Source organism: Rhinopithecus bieti, unplaced genomic scaffold (assembly GCF_001698545.2).
Source record: "Rhinopithecus bieti isolate Rb0 unplaced genomic scaffold, ASM169854v2 scaffold_641, whole genome shotgun sequence".
Classification (NCBI taxonomy): domain Eukaryota; kingdom Metazoa; phylum Chordata; class Mammalia; order Primates; family Cercopithecidae; genus Rhinopithecus; species Rhinopithecus bieti.
This window is the reverse complement of record NW_016803417.1, coordinates 4,852,022-4,872,573: the sequence shown is the minus strand read 5'-3', so window position 1 is coordinate 4,872,573 and position 20,552 is coordinate 4,852,022. Positions and strand designations below refer to the sequence as shown.

The 20,552-nt window shown below is 41.7% G+C and overlaps 1 protein-coding gene and 1 long non-coding RNA gene across 7 annotated transcripts in view; one reads left to right on the top strand and one right to left on the bottom strand.

Annotated features, from left to right (window-relative positions):
• The window catches only part of DOCK8 (dedicator of cytokinesis 8), a 249,155-nt gene extending 232,336 nt beyond the window's left edge, over positions 1–16,819 (top strand). For 4 of the 5 annotated variants that reach the window (XM_017883759.1, XM_017883744.1, XM_017883749.1 and 1 more), the window contains 3 exons: positions 2,834–2,940; positions 15,086–15,256; positions 15,718–16,815. In XM_017883759.1, coding sequence (XP_017739248.1) covers positions 2,834–2,940; positions 15,086–15,256; positions 15,718–15,778 — 339 coding nt within the window. In that variant the 3' untranslated portion in view covers positions 15,779–16,815. Of the gene's footprint in view, positions 1–2,833; positions 2,941–15,085; positions 15,257–15,717 lie in introns of all 5 variants that reach the window. The other variant, XM_017883739.1, reaches the window with a different exon arrangement.
• On the bottom strand, positions 5,139–11,142 carry LOC108536759 (uncharacterized). Of its 2 annotated transcripts, XR_001887615.1 has the most exons (4): positions 10,603–11,142; positions 8,967–9,278; positions 7,379–7,509; positions 5,139–5,405 (listed from the first exon to the last, which is right to left on the bottom strand). It is a non-coding gene; the product is annotated as an uncharacterized LOC108536759 (long non-coding RNA). The 2 variants fall into 2 exon arrangements; XR_001887620.1 differs by lacking the exon at positions 8,967–9,278 and having other exon boundaries at positions 10,603–11,136.
• Positions 16,820–20,552: the final 3,733 nt, after the last annotated feature.

Below are 20,552 nucleotides of genomic sequence, written 5' to 3'. Positions count from 1 at the left end.
ACCATTTTCAATGTTGTTCTCCTGCCCTTTTAATGGTGATTCCACATGGGAACCAGTCCCACCTTTCTCCCCGCTGGCTGGGCTGCTGCATTGTTCTAGGAATGCCAGCAGACTGTCAGTGCTTCCCAAACTTCACTGTTCTTATAAATCACCTGAGGATTTGTCAACATGCGGATTTTGGCCTGATGCAGTGGCTCCGTCTCTAGTCCGAGCACTTTGGGAGGCTGAGGTGGGAGGATTATTTGAGCCCAGGAGTTCAGGACCAGCCTGGGCAACATGACGAAACTCCGTCTCTTTAAAAAAATAGAAAATGTAGCCAGGCGTGGTAGGGGTGTGTGCCTGTAGTCCCAGCTACTCGAGAGGCTGAGGTGGGAGGATAGCTTGAGCCCAAGGAGGTCAAGGCTGCAGTGAGCCATGATTGTGCCACTGCACTCCAGCCTGGGTAACAGAGCAAGACCCTGTCTCAAAAAAAGAAAACAAAATGCAGATTTTGATTCAGTAGGTCTGGGGTGGGTCCTGAAACACTGCATTTCTAAGTCCCCAGGTGATGCTGCTGCTGCTACACCGGACCAAACTTTGAGTGGAGAGCCTGCAAAGATTGCTTAATTTCCTCCCTTTCACATTTTCTCCCTATTACCTCTCCTTCCTTCCCTAAGGGCTTAATTTCTTAGGCCATCTTTATCATCATTTACCTCTTTTGTCTTCTGCTTCCTCCCTTCAAAAAAGCAAACATGTTCAAACTGCTGCACTTGGAACCAACTACAGATGTCAGTTCATCCATTCATTTGGCAATTATTGAGCTCCTACTTTGTGCCAGGCACTGTGCTGCATATGTGAAAGGATGAAGTCCCAGAACCGGTGGGACAAGGCTGCAGGCAAAACAGTACTGCTGCTCATAATTCATCTCTGTGTGCAAATGCAGCAGCTGGCCTACCCTCCACTGTATTCCACAGAGATCGGAAGGCATGGGTGAGAGTGTGCTGATGGCTACACAGCTGTGTAAATTTACTAAAACTCATCAAATCTACACGTAAAATGGGTGAATGTTACGGTATGTAAATCGTACCCTGAATACAGGTAGTAGATGAGGTGCCTCTGTGGCTTAATTGCTTCTCAAGTCCAATCTGGAAGTTACAGCTTTTAAAGAATAGAGTAACTATTTTTTTCACGTTGTTTGCATGGGTATATTTTCTCCTCCACTCTGCTAACAGACAGCAGAGGTGACGCAGAAGTGGAAAATGTTTGGGGCTTGAACAGCTCTCAGGTTTCCCCTTTGGTAAGCTCCAGCTTCTCAGCAGACTTGAACTATAGATCGATAAGCCCAGATTTCCAAGGTGACCATAAATGAGCCTTCTGTTGCTGAGAGCTAATAGCAGAAATGTTTGCATGCCAGGCCCACTGTGTCTAGTGCCACCACTGGGCAGCAACCTTTCTGACTCACCTGTAGTGGAAGCAGAAACAGCCATAAAGAATCCTGGCAGCCTGACTTGCTGCAGCCAGCACTCATCCAGCCAGTCCTGCAACTCTTCAGACTGTTACCAAGCTGGGACCTCAATCTGCTTCTGTCTTTTCCTGCAATCATAAAAAACATCTCAGGTTCAGAAGCCAAGACAGAGAGATACAATGTTCTATCTTCCTCTTCTGCTCCCCAAACACCCCGACCATTTAGGTTTTACATTTTCTCCTTCATACTTATCTGGACTTCCTCATTCCTATAAAGACTAAGTGACGTTAAATTTGTTTTAATTTAAATAAAAGATAGTGTACTCATTGGCACCAGTTATAGCTTGCCTTTAAGAGAAGTAGCTTCAGGTATGCCCTGAAAGGGTTCTGCAGCATATATGTGGTCATAGGCTCAGAGAATGGGCTGTTGAGTGGTGGTGTTTTAAACTGGAGTTGGGGTCTATGAAGAGGAAGGAGAAGGAATTTGTCCGAGTAGCCAAAGGGCAACCAAATGTGTAGAGTGTAGGTGGAAACAGAAGCAGTAGTTTTAACTTGAGACCAAGGTCATATGCCTGGCTTATAGCTGGAAATGGGGAAATGGCTTTCCTAGGCAGTATATGTGGCATTGGGGTTGGGAATATGGGCACTCAAGCCAGATTGCCTGAGTTCAGATTCCATTCTGCCTTAACTAGATATGTGACCTTGAGTAAGTTACCTACCCTAGGTTTCCCCAGATGTAAAATGGGAATAATAATTGTAACTATCCCCTTGTAGTTAATGTCAGAATAAAATCAGTTAATACATGAAACTTAGAATAAGACTTCGTACATATTAAGTGTAACATTATTCACTGGGGCAAATAGGGAACTGATGGATTTGAGTGGGAAATAGAGAATTAATCTGACTTAAATACAGAGATTGTCTATCCATGATTTGTCTGTCTTTATAAAGTTTGAATCATAAGACACAGTGATGCCGATGAGACATTGGTCTGGGAGCAGCAGGATTCTGGGTTTATATCCAACTGTGCTATCCCACAGCCATGTGACTGCACAGGGCACTTTGCCTCTTTGCATGTTAGTTTCATCAACTATGAAATAGAGACTAGAATACAGCATCTCTAATAGTTTATCATTCTCATATTCGATAGATTGATAAGCCCAGATAGTTCATTTACTTAAACTGAATCTGTCAGGAATAATACCACCACCATGTGCTCTGGCTTTAGCTATGTGCAGGGACTGTTCTGAACATTTGATAAGTATCAACTAATTTAATTTTTACATTAATTTATGGCATAGGCTCTTACCACTCTTATATCACAGATGAAGAAACTATGACATGGAGAGGTTAAATAGCCTGTTTTTTTTTTTTTTTNTTTTTCCACCAGGGACCACTGGAAGTAGCCCAAGTGTTCTTGGCTGAAATTCCTGCTGATCCAAAACTCTATCGACATCACAACAAGTTGAGGTTATGCTTTAAGGAATTCATCATGAGGTAAGAAGGAAAACGGCTGGGAATTTCAGTAGAGCAGTGGTTCTCAAAGTGCAGTCTCAGACCAGCAGCTTCAGCATCACCTGAGAACTTGCTAGAAAGATAAAGTCTCAGGCACCTCCAGATCTGCTGAATTGGAATCTCTGGAGGTGTGGCTTAGCAATGTGCAGTTTAACAAGCCCTCCAGGTGATCCTGATGCACACTGAAGTTTGAGGACCACTGCAACAGAGCAACACTACTCGAATTACTAATGAGTAACTAACATGTAAACTATAAAACGCTTTTGTGGCTGGCATCCCGTGTGCCTCACCATCACTTGTTGTAAAACAAGTATCATCATCTTCCTCATTTTACAAAAGAGGAATTGGAGGTTCAGAGAGAGGAGAGAATTTTACTTAAGGTCACACAGACAGTTGGCAGCAGAGCTGAGCTCAGACCAGGTCTTCTGAATCCAAATAGTCCACATGTCCATCAATGTGCTAATATTCCACTGATGCACTAGAGTCCCAGAGATTCTTTGCATTGGCAGTCTTTGTAGTGTTACAAGTCTTATATCTTATTTTTAGTAAAAATAGACACTGCCTCAAATTGAGAGAGGCAAGTTCTAAAACCAGGCTTTTCAAAGGTATTATCCTGTGACAGTTCTGCATGTCAGACGAGTCTCATCTCTCTTCCTAAATTCTGCAATGGAGCTGGCTTCAAGAGCAGTCAGTTAGGAGCTGGGTCTTTGGTCGAAGTCTTGTAATTTATTGCAATACAGACAGATATATTGGGTCTCCAGTGGCCCTAAAAAAATGAGTATGAAGGATATGATGGCATTTCTCCTATACGAGAAAAGGACTTCAGAAAAATGTGTACCAATATTTCTTTTTATTCAAAACCTTAGAGAAGAATATTAAGTATAGGAATATCTTCACTTGGCAGATGGGGTTAGAGGAGACTAAAGGTTAAAGTTTGCTAAATTCAATGAAAACTCATCAAAATGCTAGCATTTGTGAGGTTAGAGATACCTCCTTCACAGGCTTTTGTGAGAGGTCCAAACTTTGCTACATATATATGAGACGCACTGTGCCCGTCAGTGAATCACAGCCACTTGGTAATAGGATGTGTGTGTGGCCTTGTGTGTTTGTATTTGTGCATGTGTGTGAACATACAGATTATCTTGATTAATGTTTTGATATTTGAATTGTTTCCTGTATTTGACAACAATTCTGACAAAAAAAGGTAGATTTTTTTTTCAGTACATAATACATATCTTTTAAAAGGCTAGAAAATTATTTGGGGAATTATTTTATTATTTTATTTTATTTTGAGACAGGGTCTCACTCTGTCACCCAGGCTAGAGTGCAGTGGCATAATCTCGGCTCACTGTAACCACCACTTCCCAGGCTCAAGAGATTCTCCTCCCTGAGCTTCCCAAGTAGCTGGGACTACAGACGTGAGCTACCACACCTGGCTAATCTTTGTATTTTTAGTAGAAATGGGGTTTCACCATGTTGGCCAGGCTGGTCTTGAACTCCTGACCTCAAATGATCCACCTGCCTTGGTCTCCCAAAGTGCTGGGATTACAGGCATAAACCACTGTGCCAGCCCTATTTTTTATTTTTTGTGGAGACAGGGTCTCACTATGCCATCTAGACTGGTCTTGAACTCCTGGGCTCAGAGATTGGGGGCTTTTTAAATTTTTTTCATATATTTTTATTTAAGATTAATTATGGTTGAAGGCTTCCAAAGTTGACAATGCCCCAGGACCTCTAAAAGGACCTACGAAATGTTTAAAGAGCACTCACTATATTCCAGGCATGATATTAGTTATGGGAATACAGAGATCTGACTTGTTCCTCTGTTCTTGATGACAGGACATAGCTCTGCATGGCTGAATAACACAATGCAGCATACGCACAGAACTTTAAGAATGACTACCTACAGGAATATAGAGATCAGAAAAGAGAAATCAGTTTCAGGCTGGAGCGTTTGTGGGAGGCGTTATGGAAAAACACCACTTAAATCTTGTCTTAACTATATAGGTGGAAGACAGGCACTAGTGGGGAAGAGGGAGCCACGACAGTGACCCTGCCTGATCCAAGGTTTCATTTTCAGCTGTTTTAGTTACCCATGGTTTGAAAGTATTACTTACAATAAGATATTCTGAGAGAGAGAGAAACCACATTCACATAACTTTTATTTCAGTATATTGCTGTAATTGTTGTTAATCTCTTACTGTATCTAATTTGTAATTAAGCTTTATCATAAGTATGTATGTATAGGAAAAAAACATAATATATGCAGGGTTCGGTACCATTCGCTGTTTCAGGCATCCCCTGAGGGTCTTGGAACCTATCCCTGGGGATGAGGAGGACTGGGTACCAGTGAGTGAAACAGCAGGACCATGAGACTCTGTCAGGAATGCCTCTGATGCAGCGGACTCCTCTAAGTCCACCTGGAGCAGCGTGTTCTCATGAGCATGCTAGGACAAGGAGGAAAGATTGGAAACACGATAATATCAGTAAATGAGGCTATGAATAGAATTTAAATGCATAAGAAAACTTGTCAAGAGAGTGATTTTCATTTACTTAAGTTTGCCTCAATTTTTTCTACTAGTTATAAATCTTGCAATCTAGTGTCTCATGGGTACGATCCTTTCCATGACTCCACCTAGGTAAAATGTACTTACAAAATCCCTACTAAACATGTGTTTCTCATTAGCTCCCAGCCCCAGGAAAAGTTACTCCCAAAAGAAACAGAGCCCAGTAAAACTAGTCCCAGGCAAGAGATACAAGAGTAAATGGACTCTCCTAGGATTGGTCCTTTTACAAAGTCATGCATTAGAGTTTCAATAACGGTGCTACCATTCTCCCCACATGGCCTGCAGAAATGTTGGATTTTCAAAATCAAATTCACCACTTTCAATGTTGTTCTCCTGCCCTTTTAATGGTGATTCCACATGGGAACCAGTCCCACCTTTCTCCCCGCTGGCTGGGCTGCTGCATTGTTCTACCATTTTCAATGTTGTTCTCCTGCCCTTTTAATGGTGATTCCACATGGGAACCAGTCCCACCTTTCTCCCCGCTGGCTGGGCTGCTGCATTGTTCTAGGAATGCCAGCAGACTGTCAGTGCTTCCCAAACTTCACTGTTCTTATAAATCACCTGAGGATTTGTCAACATGCGGATTTTGGCCTGATGCAGTGGCTCCGTCTCTAGTCCGAGCACTTTGGGAGGCTGAGGTGGGAGGATTATTTGAGCCCAGGAGTTCAGGACCAGCCTGGGCAACATGACGAAACTCCGTCTCTTTAAAAAAATAGAAAAATGTAGCCAGGCGTGGTAGGGGTGTGTGCCTGTAGTCCCAGCTACTCGAGAGGCTGAGGTGGGAGGATAGCTTGAGCCCAAGGAGGTCAAGGCTGCAGTGAGCCATGATTGTGCCACTGCACTCCAGCCTGGGTAACAGAGCAAGACCCTGTCTCAAAAAAAGAAAAACAAAAATGCAGATTTTGATTCAGTAGGTCTGGGGTGGGTCCTGAAACACTGCATTTCTAAGTCCCCAGGTGATGCTGCTGCTGCTACACCGGACCAAACTTTGAGTGGAGAGCCTGCAAAGATTGCTTAATTTCCTCCCTTTCACATTTTCTCCCTATTACCTCTCCTTCCTTCCCTAAGGGCTTAATTTCTTAGGCCATCTTTATCATCATTTACCTCTTTTGTCTTCTGCTTCCTCCCTTCAAAAAAGCAAACATGTTCAAACTGCTGCACTTGGAACCAACTACAGATGTCAGTTCATCCATTCATTTGGCAATTATTGAGCTCCTACTTTGTGCCAGGCACTGTGCTGCATATGTGAAAGGATGAAGTCCCAGAACCGGTGGGACAAGGCTGCAGGCAAAACAGTACTGCTGCTCATAATTCATCTCTGTGTGCAAATGCAGCAGCTGGCCTACCCTCCACTGTATTCCACAGAGATCGGAAGGCATGGGTGAGAGTGTGCTGATGGCTACACAGCTGTGTAAATTTACTAAAACTCATCAAATCTACACGTAAAATGGGTGAATGTTACGGTATGTAAATCGTACCCTGAATACAGGTAGTAGATGAGGTGCCTCTGTGGCTTAATTGCTTCTCAAGTCCAATCTGGAAGTTACAGCTTTTAAAGAATAGAGTAACTATTTTTTTCACGTTGTTTGCATGGGTATATTTTCTCCTCCACTCTGCTAACAGACAGCAGAGGTGACGCAGAAGTGGAAAATGTTTGGGGCTTGAACAGCTCTCAGGTTTCCCCTTTGGTAAGCTCCAGCTTCTCAGCAGACTTGAACTATAGATCGATAAGCCCAGATTTCCAAGGTGACCATAAATGAGCCTTCTGTTGCTGAGAGCTAATAGCAGAAATGTTTGCATGCCAGGCCCACTGTGTCTAGTGCCACCACTGGGCAGCAACCTTTCTGACTCACCTGTAGTGGAAGCAGAAACAGCCATAAAGAATCCTGGCAGCCTGACTTGCTGCAGCCAGCACTCATCCAGCCAGTCCTGCAACTCTTCAGACTGTTACCAAGCTGGGACCTCAATCTGCTTCTGTCTTTTCCTGCAATCATAAAAAACATCTCAGGTTCAGAAGCCAAGACAGAGAGATACAATGTTCTATCTTCCTCTTCTGCTCCCCCAAACACCCCGACCATTTAGGTTTTTACATTTTCTCCTTCATACTTATCTGGACTTCCTCATTCCTATAAAGACTAAGTGACGTTAAATTTGTTTTTAATTTAAATAAAAGATAGTGTACTCATTGGCACCAGTTATAGCTTGCCTTTAAGAGAAGTAGCTTCAGGTATGCCCTGAAAGGGTTCTGCAGCATATATGTGGTCATAGGCTCAGAGAATGGGCTGTTGAGTGGTGGTGTTTTTAAACTGGAGTTGGGGTCTATGAAGAGGAAGGAGAAGGAATTTGTCCGAGTAGCCAAAGGGCAACCAAATGTGTAGAGTGTAGGTGGAAACAGAAGCAGTAGTTTTTAACTTGAGACCAAGGTCATATGCCTGGCTTATAGCTGGAAATGGGGAAATGGCTTTCCTAGGCAGTATATGTGGCATTGGGGTTGGGAATATGGGCACTCAAGCCAGATTGCCTGAGTTCAGATTCCATTCTGCCTTAACTAGATATGTGACCTTGAGTAAGTTACCTACCCTAGGTTTCCCCAGATGTAAAATGGGAATAATAATTGTAACTATCCCCCTTGTAGTTAATGTCAGAATAAAATCAGTTAATACATGAAACTTAGAATAAGACTTCGTACATATTAAGTGTAACATTATTCACTGGGGCAAATAGGGAACTGATGGATTTGAGTGGGAAATAGAGAATTAATCTGACTTAAATACAGAGATTGTCTATCCATGATTTGTCTGTCTTTATAAAGTTTGAATCATAAGACACAGTGATGCCGATGAGACATTGGTCTGGGAGCAGCAGGATTCTGGGTTTATATCCAACTGTGCTATCCCACAGCCATGTGACTGCACAGGGCACTTTGCCTCTTTGCATGTTAGTTTCATCAACTATGAAATAGAGACTAGAATACAGCATCTCTAATAGTTTATCATTCTCATATTCGATAGATTGATAAGCCCAGATAGTTCATTTACTNTGCAAGCTCCGCCTCCCGGGTTTACGCCATTCTCCTGCCTCAGCATCTTGAGTAGCTGGGACTACAGGCGCCCGCCACCTCGCCCGGCTAGTTTTTGTATTTTAATAGAGACGGGGTTTCACCGTGTTAGCCAGGATGGTCTCGATCTTCTGACCTCGTGATCCGCCCGTCTCGGCCTCCCAAAGTGCTGGGATTACAGGCTTGAGCCACCGCGCCCGGCCAAATAGCCTGTTTAAAGTTGCAAAGCCAGTAAGTAGCAAAGCGGGATTCAGAGTTGAACACTCTGACTCCAGAGTCCATCCTCTTAATTGCCATGCTGAGCTGTTCCCTCTAGTGACTATATTCAGTTGCTAGTAACGGAAGTAAGAGTAGCTTAAATAAGAAATGTATTTTTCTCTCACATTAAATAAGATTGGAGGTAGTCGATGTAGAGCTGTGTAGTGGCCTCATAAAGTCATCAGAGACCCTGGTTCTTTTCCTTTTCTTTGTCATGCCATCCTGGTTATAGTGCACCCATTCTCATGGTCATGATATGGTTGCCAGGGTTCCAGTCATTGTGACCACATCTAGGCAAGTGTCAGGAGTAGAAATGAGGAAAGAGCCAAAAGGTATGCCCCTTTCCCAGTGACTTCACCTATATTATCAGCTATCCCTACCTGCATGGGAGGCTAGGAAATGTAAGTTTTCAGGTGGCCACACTGCCTGGAGTTCTGCTAGAGAAGAAAGAATGGATATTGAGAAAACAACTAACAAATTTTTTTCTGCCACATTGAGGAACCAATGTGTGGGCTGTGCTGAAAAACGGGGGCCAAGACTGGGTACAGTGGCTACGCCTGTAATCCCAGCACTTTGGGAGGCTGAGATGGGTGGATCACTTGAGTTCATGAGTTCAAGACCAGCCTGGGCAACATGGCAAAACCTCGTCTTTACAAAAATACAAAAAAATTAGCTGGGTGTAGTGGCGTGCCTGTAGTTCCAACTGCTCAGGAGGCTGAGGTGAGAGGATCACTTGAGCCCAGGAGGCAGAGGTTGCAATGAGCTGAGATCATGCCACTGCATTCCACCCTGCATGACAGAACGAGATCCTCTCTCTAAAAAAAGAGGGAGCACCAAGAGATGCAGAGAGGGTAAGGGCTGCATGACTACTCTCTGTAAGAGACCTTAACTCTATACATGGAGGCCCCAAAATGTTACTGTCATTAAAAGCCAGGAATCCTTTTCTGGAGGTGTAACTTCTTGCCCTTTCTAATCCCTATCAGTCTGGTTTCTGTAGGATTTTGACTACTAGAAAACCCTAGGCATATTTGTTCTAAGAAAATACTTGAATTCAGTGAATTTACCAACAAAGGGAGAATTAGAGGATGTGAGGGAAGTCTGGAATGGTTGTATCACTGAGTGAGAGCAGCACAGATGTTTGTGGACCTAATGAGAATGTTACAGAAAAGACCATTTTTTAAAAGTTGTTTGCAGTGTCATTTTATGATCTTGTGTACATTTTCCAAGAGATATGGCTATTCTCTAGGAGGGATATTTAGCACATGGCCCTCTTTAGCTTAGGGATTTAAATTAACATAGTAGAAATTATTTCAATTTTAGTCAAATAAACTAGAGAATATAACCCAAATGACTGAAAGGAAGAAATATAGAAAAAGTATATAAAATAATTTTATGCATTATAAAAGTTTAAAGACAAAGTAATATTACTACATAAAATCTAATTTTTTTACTCCAGCTATTAATATATTTGTCTTTATAAAACACCACATTTATTAATTGCTATGTAACAAACTACCTCAAAATTTAGTGGCTTAAAACAAAATTTAATTATTATTGTGGTACATAATAATTTTTGCTTTCCTCATTTCTACTCCTGATACTTGCCCAGGATGTGGTCATGATGGCTGGGGCTCTAGCAGCTGTATTGTGACCATGAGAATGGTTGTGCTATAACTTGGGGTTGGCTGGGCTTAGCTAGGTGGTTTTTGCTTGAAGTCTCTCACTCAGTTGCACTTAGCCAGTGGCTAGGACTTGAATTACCTGAATGCTTCCTCACTGATGTCTGGTGTCTGGGCTGAGAATACTCAAACAGCAGGGGCTCCTCCTCTCTCTACTCTCCTTCTTTCCACATGGTCTCTTCTGGATGACAGCTTTAGGGTAACTAGACTTGTCACAGGGTGGTTCAGAATTCCTATAGTACACAGAGAGAGAAACAGAGGCCATATTATCTTTTATTAGCCAGTCACACAGTACCACCTCCACCACATCCTGTTCATTGTGGCTGTCACAAAGAACTACCCACATCTTGATGGGGGTATGGGCAAGGTTCTAGGAGAGCATGTTATTCTTGTGGCCATTTTTAGAACATACAATCTGCCATACTCCAGAAGCACCAGTCTGCCTTATTATCACAGCTTCTCATTTAATTCTCCCAGCAACCCTAGGAGATTATATGAGCTTATTATCCCCATTTTCCAGATGAGAAAATTGAAGATTTTTATGGTTAAGTCATCCTGCTAATGAGTAGCAGCTGGTTTCAACCCCAGTTCTGTCTGCATATAAAGGATTTAACTCAGTCAAGGGCACATGGTAAGCAATCAGTATGTGTTAGCTAACTACTACTACTTCTGCAAAGATTAAGGAGAGTTTAGTTAATTCTACCAAAGTTGTCAGAGTTGACTTCCCCATATTAGCTGTTAGCTTTGGCAGGCCTCATCTCACCTCCTGTAGTCTGCCAATGTTATAAACTTGGGCCTTGAAGTCATCCTGAAACTGATTTTATTTTACACATGGTGGTACTTGTAACTGTTAGTTAACAAGCAATAAAAAGATAATAATAAGGGGTGATATAGATTTCTCAGGATTCAAAGGCCATATACCTTCCCTTCTATTTCTTCCCTAAAACCTTTAATTCGTAACCTTAGGTATCCTATAATTTGCTTCAATTAATGTCAAACTTAAAAGATAGGTGAAAATCCAGTTAAGGGAGTTCTTTTGGATTCTGTGTGAGTTAAATCAAGTCCTTCTTCTATAGCAGGCTAATTCCATGATGAAGCTGTGGTCGTAGGTTTATTTTTGCCTAGCCAGGTAGCTTTTCCTTGCCACATGCCATCCTCTTCCTCTTTGACTATCATCCCGAAAATGTGTTCAGTGTTAAGAGGGTTTGATAACAATGTCTGGGTATCGCCATAACGTAGCCCAAATCTAGTACTACTATTAGGAAAATAATGTAAGCCATATTGATCACCCAAATCTTATTCATTTGAAGGATAATATAATTATTACTAATTATTGCATGTTAGGAAACATACAGTCATTATTCTATCCCTTTAAGGTTTTTTGATTTGTAAGTTCCCTTGGGTAGAAGAGTATAAAACAAAAGACAAGACTTTATCATGTTTAAATAACATGATTTTCTTATTTGGTGTGTACCATACTATGTAGGAGACAGGGAAAACACCAGGTTTAACAGTCCACAAGCCAGATAACCATGATGAGTTCTAAAGATTTTCTCTTTGTTTTAATGCTCTGCAGTTTTGCCATGACAAGGCTGGATATAGATCTGTTGTTGTTCATTAGAGGATTTATATCTCTCTTCAACTCTGTAAAATTATCAGCTGGGGGTGATGGCTCACGCCTGTAATCCCAGCACTTTGGGAGGCCAAGGCGGGCGGATCAGAAGGTCAGGAGATTGAGACCATCCTGGCTAACACGGTGAAACCCCATCTCTACTAAAATACAAAAAATTAGCTGGGTGTGGTAGTGGGCACCTGTAGTCCCAGCTACTTGGGAGGCTGAGGCAGGAGAATGGCATGAACCCGGGAGGCGGAGCTTGTAGTGAGCTGAGATCGTGCCACTGCACTCCAGCCTGGGTGACAGAGTGAGACTCCATCTCAAAAAAAAAAAAAGAAAAGAAAATTACCAGCTGTTATCTCTTTAAATATTGCCTCCCTCTCATTTTCCATTCCCTTGGAGATTCTATTAGATGTGTGTTGGATCTGCCTTATATCTGTATGTCTCTTAACCAATTTTTTTCATATATTTTTATTTTTTAAATCTCATTGGTGATTTTCTTGGATCTGTCATACAATTTAATTCTCCGTTATGTTCTAAAGGGGGTCTATTATTTAACCTTTAACCTTTCCATTGAGTTTTTTTTTTTTTTTTTTTTTTTTTTTTTTTTTTTTGGAGACCGGAGTCTGGCTCTGTCGCCCAGGCTGGAGGTGCAGTGGGCCGGATTCAGCTCCTGCAACTCCAACTCCCAGGGTTTTATGCATTCTCCTGCCTCAGCCTCCTGCAGTAGCCTGGACTACAGCGCCCACCACCTCGCCCGGCTGTTTTTTGTATTTTTTTAGTAGAGACGGGGTTTTCCACCGTATTAGCCCGGGTGGTCTCGATCCCCTGACCTTGTTGCCGCCCGTCTCGGCCCCCAAAGTGCTGGGAATTACAAGGCTTGAGCCACGGCGCCCCGCCGAGGGTTTTCTCTTTTAGCAACAGTGTTTTTTATTCTTATTTTTTATTTATTATTATTTTTTTTTTTTTGGTGAGACAAGGTCTGGTTCTGTCACCCAGGCTGGAGTGCAGTGGCATGATCTTGGCTCACTGCAACATCCACCTCCCAGGCTCAAGCCATCCTCCCACTTCAGCCTCCCAAGTAGCTGGGACTACAGGCACCTGCCACCATACTCAGCTAATTTTTATATGTTTTGTAGAGATGGGGTTTTGCCATAATGCCCAGTCTGGTCATTAACTTGTGAGCTCAGGCAATCCACCCACCTTAGCTTCCCAAAGTGCTAGGATTACAGGCATGAGGCGTCACACCCAGCCTAGTGACTGCATTTTTCTTTTTTCTAGAAGTTCTGTTTGGTCCTTTTCTGAACTTTTCCTGGTCTCTTTTCTCATATTCCCTGTTTATTTGTTTTTATCATGGATTGTGTACCTTTTATTTATTTTCTTCTTTTTTTTCTAGTTACATGGTTACTTAGGATTTTATACATTTTATTACCTCTCTATATTAACTTTGGTTTTTTACATTGTTTTATTATCTCTAATTCTTATTGGACTAATTCTTTTGTTTGATGCATAGTTTTCCCTTTTGGTGGTTGGTTTCCTCATATGGTTTATAATTTTTTATTGTGAGCTCATCTTTGGCGGGAGTGGCCCATATGCCCTGATGGAGAATGTGTTCCTCCAGAGCAACTTTATGTTGGTTTGTCTGAGCTGTAGCAATTTCAATAATCTTGGACTGGCTTTTAAGTTATTTTCTCACTTTGAAGCACATACAGTCAAGGAATGTACATTTGTAACTTATACCACGTGTGGTGCAAGCCTAGAATTTCCATTTCTCAATATGACTTTCTTTCCCATGAATGGCCCTAAGCTGATAGCAACTTTCATTCTGCCTCTCTGGATAGCTTGCAGCATTTTTCTAAACTCCCTTTCATAGACGGGGTAGCTTTTCAAGGCTCTGGACGATATGCAGGTGGCATATCCAGAATCTCCCTTTGCCCTGGCCAAGGCCAGATCACTAATCTTGTATGAGCTTTGAAACCCCTTGCCCCCTACACATAGACCTATATGCAGTCCTAAAATCTTAATGGACAGTCCTACTGACAGCTGCCTTGCCACCTGCTCCTGCAATCACTCTAGCTTTGATTTTTCTCTTTCTTTCTGGCACCTGGTGTTCCCCTTTCTCTTTCAACAAGTTTTTGTTGTGCTTTCCTAGCACTTCCATATGTGTGTGGCAGGAGGGGGCTGAATGCCATCTGCTCTGTCTGCCATGTTGCTGTAAATCACAGTGAGATTTTGTAAGTGTAACAGCTTCCATTCTGCAGTGTCTTGAGTTTGACTCTTAGATCCATCACTTCCTCACAGTGTTATCTAGGGCAAACATCCTAACATTTCTGAGTTTCAGGAACAAAATAGAGATAAATGCTGACTTTTTAGGGTTGTTGGGAAAATTAAACAGATAATGCAGGTAAAACTTCTTGAAACTTCTTCTGGCACATAGCAAGTCAGAGCTTCTCAGTTCTGGCTAGGTTGGCTTCAGTATCCCCTGGGCAACTTTTCAAAATTAGACATTTCTGGGCCAGAAGCAATGGACCACACTTGTAGTCCCAGCTACCCAGGAGGCTGAAGTGGAAGGATCACTGGAGCCCAGGAGGTCGAAGTTTGCCATGAGCCATGATCACGCCACTGCATTCCAGCCTGGGTGATAGAGTGAGCCCCGTCTCAAAAAATAATAAAATAAGGTAAAACACACACACACACACACACACACACACACACACACACATACACACAGAGATTTCTGGGTGCTACCCCTCAGCAGTTGTGATTCATTAAGTCTGAGATAAATCCCAGAAATCTGCATTTTGAAAAGCTCCACAGGTAACCCCGGTATGTCACCCAGATTGAAAGCGCTCTTAAAGTTATTCAAAAAATCATAAGTAGTTTCATTGTTCTCAGATTTCTAAGCACTTTGAAGTCATTTATTTCTCCCACACTGATATTTTCATCTCAGATGTGGTGAAGCCGTAGAGAAAAACAAGCGTCTCATCACGGCAGACCAGAGGGAATATCAGCAGGAACTGAAAAAGAACTATAGCAAGCTAAAAGAGAACCTCAGGCCAATGATCGAGCGGAAAATTCCAGAACTGTACAAGCCAATATTCAGAATTGAGAGTCAAAAGAGGTAAGAACAGGGCAGAGGAGGCCTCTTCCTGGGGGATAAAGGGCAGCACATGGGACCCAACACCTTGGGGCATGCTCTGCTGCACTTGGGGAGCTGCAGAACCTCCAAAGGGTAGAAGAGGGTCCTGCAATCAGAAAGGCTACCAGAGCGTGATTCATTCTGCCTCCATCCTCCCCATCCTTGCTCCTTGATCTCTTCCCAGACACCTTGGTGTTGATCTTGTGCCCAGGTATTCCCAGGGCTGAAGGATGGCCTGTGTTGGTTTTTCTGTTTGGTTGGTTGGTTTGTATGTTTGAGTGTGAAGGGGTCCAGACCTTTCACTTATTATTTGCTGAGTTCTCCATGACTGATGTCCATTTCTACTGGGTAATCCACCCCCAACCCTTTCTAAAAGGCTAATTGATCTTTCTTGCTTCTGTATGCTCTCTTTCCCTCTCTTCCCTCTCTTTTCTTAATTTCAGGGACTCCTTCCACAGATCTAGTTTCAGGAAATGTGAAACCCAGTTGTCACAGGGCAGCTAAGAAAATCCGTCTTCATTCGTGGAGACTGTGGCCCTGCAACTCTGCAGAAGGACTCGCTGGTACTTAAAAAATGGGACATTTGCCACCCAGGACCGACTGTATACTCCCTGATCAGCCAGCACTCTGGAAGCTTTGGGCTCCGAAGAACCATGGAATTATACCCAAATGGACTCTGACCAGATTTTTGCCATACTGGGGGGTGGCGGGATGGAGAATGGGTACTCAGGCATGACTGCGTATTTATTAAAGTGTGTTTTTTCACAATGTACCAAACGAGGCATAAGCAGCTTCTCCTGCTGACTGGCCAATCACTGCCCATCTGAGAGATGATTTCCTCTGGCTCATATTTGAATTTATTAGAGTAACTCAAAATGCCTGAGGAAAAATGGAAAAATTATCCACCAATCGATTCAAACTGAACTTCACTCTTTATAGGAAGGGAAGGTGAAGTTGTAGGAGTACGAAACATTTTCAATAAATCTGCAAAGGGAAGTCTTACTACAATTCTAAAAATCATCATGGTTGGAAATTTGGGAGTAGATTATTTGTGAACTCATTACCCTTTTGGTAATGGTGGACTAATTGTTGTATAGTTATTTTTGTTTTATTATTACTGTTAAGTTAATTTAACATGCATTTATAGAGGAATACATTCAAAGCACTGATGTAGGAGATACACGGTACTTGGAGCAGTCAGCCAAAAATCACAGATACTGCTTTCACTTAAATGGAAACAATTCTCCAATAATGCTTTGATTTTTTTCTTATGTCACTGTTGCATACTATCTATTTTTCTCCTCTCTGGGACCAAGTTTCTTTTTATAAAGCAATAATATCTCTGTTTTCATTTTAGTACATTGTGCTCTCTGTCAGCATATGTATATTAGCTACAAAATATATTCAACTTTGACTTCTTTTGACAATGTACTTTAGGAAAAAGAGGAACAAAGACATTATTTGAGAATTAAATTATATATTTTTAATATGACTGATGACCTTGACTGATAATAAAGATGTAATAAGAATTGCAAGCTAAATGTTTCCCTTTGCAACTCATGTTTTGTGTTTTGTTTTGCTGACAACTCATAATGTTTTGTAAAGCACTTCAGAGAGAAGACAGATGCATCATCCTGGCCTCCATCAAATAACAGTATCCAAGGTGGCACCTCTTCTGCAATGTTTAACCCTGGTAGTCATGAACGATGATTTAGTTCGGATATTTCAGAACTTTTTGTTTATACCATCAGGTATGCATGAATTTATAGACTGAAAGAGGACTTAAAAAATAATAATTAAAATTCACCAGTTTAAGTGCTAAACTTTTTATTTTTTAGGTATTTGGGGAAGAACTCTTTTAAAGTATATTATACACCTAACTGCTTTTAAAATGAGTACACATGACATATTTTAATTCCATATGTATCCCCCTACTCTTTGGGAGACACTGGGTTGAGACCAAGGTCAAAAAACGTTGTAACTGCCCTCCAAATCATCTCCGTTCCATGAGGAAGATCATATACATGTGTAGTAGCCACAGTACAAAACAGACTAGAACAGAGCCCATAGCATGTAACCTTTTCCTGACTAACTCAAGGATGGCCATTTATACCAACACCTATTGTATTAGATTCTGCCCTATAACAATAAGGGTTAGATGCTAAGTTATGTAGTCCTGGACCTTAACTCTAATAGCCATTATAACCCTAGTAACCTAGAATATTCCTGATTAAATATCCCCTGCTTTTAGATACCTGGGGTCCATTTGGGTTTGTTTTTTACAATCTCTTTTGTACCACAGTAGGTACATTTGCTTCATGAGTGCAGGAACACGTTTACTGCTGCATTCTTATCCCCTAGCCTCACACTCAAACACACAAAAGATACCCAATAAATATTTGTTGATTCACTAAATGAATGAATGATGAGTAGACCTGCTTCTAGAAGTACACTGCCCAATAAGAAAGTAATGCAAGCCACATATATAATTTTGAAAATTCTAGTAGCCATATTAAAAATAATAATAAGCCAAGTGCCGTGGCTCATACCTGTAATACCAGCAATTTGGAAGACCAAGGTGGGCAGATCATTTGAGCCCAGGAGTTTGAGACCAGCCTGGGCAACATGGCTAACCCCATCTCTACCAAAAAAATATAAAAATTAGCCAAGTGTGGTGGCATGTGCCTGTAGTCCCAGCTACCCGGGAGGCTAAGGTGGGAGGATCGCTTGAGCCCAGAAGGTTGAGGCTGCAGTGAGCCATGATCGTGTCACTGCACTCTAGCCTGGGTGACAGAGTTAGATCCTGTCTCAAAAAATAATCATCATCATAAAAAGAAACCAGCAAAATTAACTTTACTAGTATATTTAACTTAATATATATAAAATATTATTTCAATATGCTGCCACAAAAAAATTATTTTACAGTCTTTTTTTTCCATATTAAGTCTTCAAAAATCTGATGTGTAGTTTGTACTTACAGCACATTGCAGTTAGGACTGGCCACATTTTAAGTCCTCAATAGCTAGATGGGGCTACTGGCTACCATACTGGATAGTGCCATTCTAGAAGCTTTCAGCTTCTTTAACTTGATGCCTCTGATTTGTGGGTCCAGAATATAATAACCAAAGAAGTGGGAATAGTGTCTAAAGTAAGAATGACAGGGTATGATTGAGAGCCCCATGAGCTTACCTAGGAGAGAGACTTGTTGGGTTGGAGAATAAGGATTTGTCAATATTGGCTTTAGCTGTTCACACTCTTTCTGGGCTAACTCCCAGATAATTTCTCAACTCCAGATAGTCAAGTGGGGAGCATGGCTGCACTTTTTAAAGTGATGGCATAAAAAAAGATATTGAACGTTGGTCCTCTGATTACATATTCATAATGCAGTTAGAAAAGAAGCATTTTAAGAATCTCTAAGAGTAAAGCAAATTAGTACCTTTGTTTCCTGAAAATTAGAGAAACTTGATATGCCATGTTAGCCCTCTTCATTTTGTTTGGAAAACTCTTCTGTGAAGCTTATTAGAGAAAATCTTCTGATTAGCTTCATGCCTCCCCTCCTTCAGCAAGGTCAAGGGTGCAGTTGTCACTATCACAGAAGAACCTCACGAAAATTAAACATGAACATACTGCACAGATCTGATTGGGTTTTTCATGCCACACATTGTTTTAAATTCCGTAATTCTATTCTATAAAGAGTGCTTTCCATGACAATAGATCTGTTTTCAAAAGAAAACAAAATTCAGAGTTGTCATTGGTAATTGTGGTTGCAAGTATGCTTTCAAAGACCAGGAACCTTTGTTTTGCTTTGAATGTATTTTTTTTTTTCTTCTTTTTGAGATGGAGCCTTGCTGTGTTGTCCAGGCTGGAGTGCAGTGGCGCCATCTCCGCTCACTGCAAGCGCTACCTCCTGGGTTCACGCCATTCTCCTGCCTCAGCCTCCCGAGTAGCTGGGACTACAGGCGCCCGCCACCTCGCCTGCCTAATTTTTAGTATTTTTTAGTAGAGATGGTTTTACTGTGTTAGCCAGGATGGTCTCAATCTCCTGACCTCATGATCCACCCGCCTTGGCCTCCCAAAGTGCTGGGATTACAGGCGTGAGCCCCCGCACCCAGTCTTGAATGCATTTTTAAATGTTTGTTATCTCAAATGCTGTAAAACTATTACTGATTATGTATCATTTTGCAAACAAACAAACCTAAAGGTTATAAATATATTCTTAGAATTCAGGGTATGGCCGGGGTATGAACATCCTGTATATATTTTTTTGTGCTTAAAGCAATACTTCCCATTGCCTTAGATAGGTAGTGTTCAACTAGCAATCTTTTTTTTTTTATAAGTGATAGAAAACCAAAGTCAAATTGGCATTTTTAAAGGGGGTGGTAGAGTTTAGTAGTTCACTTAGCAGAATAATTCAGAGATAGCATTGATTCAGACCCAGCTTGATTCAAAATCATGTCCTAAGTCCATTTTCCATCTCTGCTTCCTCTTGGTTGGCACTCACCCTCAGGCTTTCAGCAGTGCTCCCTGGAAATTCTGGGCTCATCCATCATGGCATTAGCAGCCCTGAGCTTCACAATCCCATACCACCACTCCCCACAAAGAAGACAGCTTCTGTGTCCCAGAATTCCCAGTGGAATTGCTTGGGTTCACTCTGATTAGAATGGCTCATGCTAACCAAGGTTCTTCCCTCAAGCTACAAGTTGGGTCAATACTGAAACCATATGGCTGACAATAGGGGGACTGGGAGTTCCTTGGAGAATCAAGAAGGGGAAAGACAGTTAAACCACGAGGCTCACTACAGGAGATTTTGCTTTAAAGCAGATGCAGTCAGAAGAAATTTATGTAGAGGCAAAGGTTACAATCTAATTCATATAATATTCACCATCGCTGGCCTTGTAGGACCATCCCCAGTAGAGGATTTGCAATATATGAAGAAGGAAGACTTGGGGTTTAAATCCTGAAGAATGGAAATTGGAATAGATGGGTGGGGGAGGGAATGTCTTGCTGTACCAGTAATTCATTTTCTGGAGTGTCTTACCAAAAATGGTGCAAACAACCGGGAATCAAAACTAGAGAGCTAGATGGAGTTGGGGGGCGGGAGTGGGAGAAAAATGAAGGCAACAGAAAAGTAGAATACAATTATGTTTCAACAGAGAAAGCTAAGCATCAAAATTGTGTCTTTTCTCATCATTGTATCCCTGATACCTGGCCCAAAGTGGATGTTCAATGAATGTTTATAAGTAACCAAAGTAATGAATGAAGGTAGCCATCAGTGATG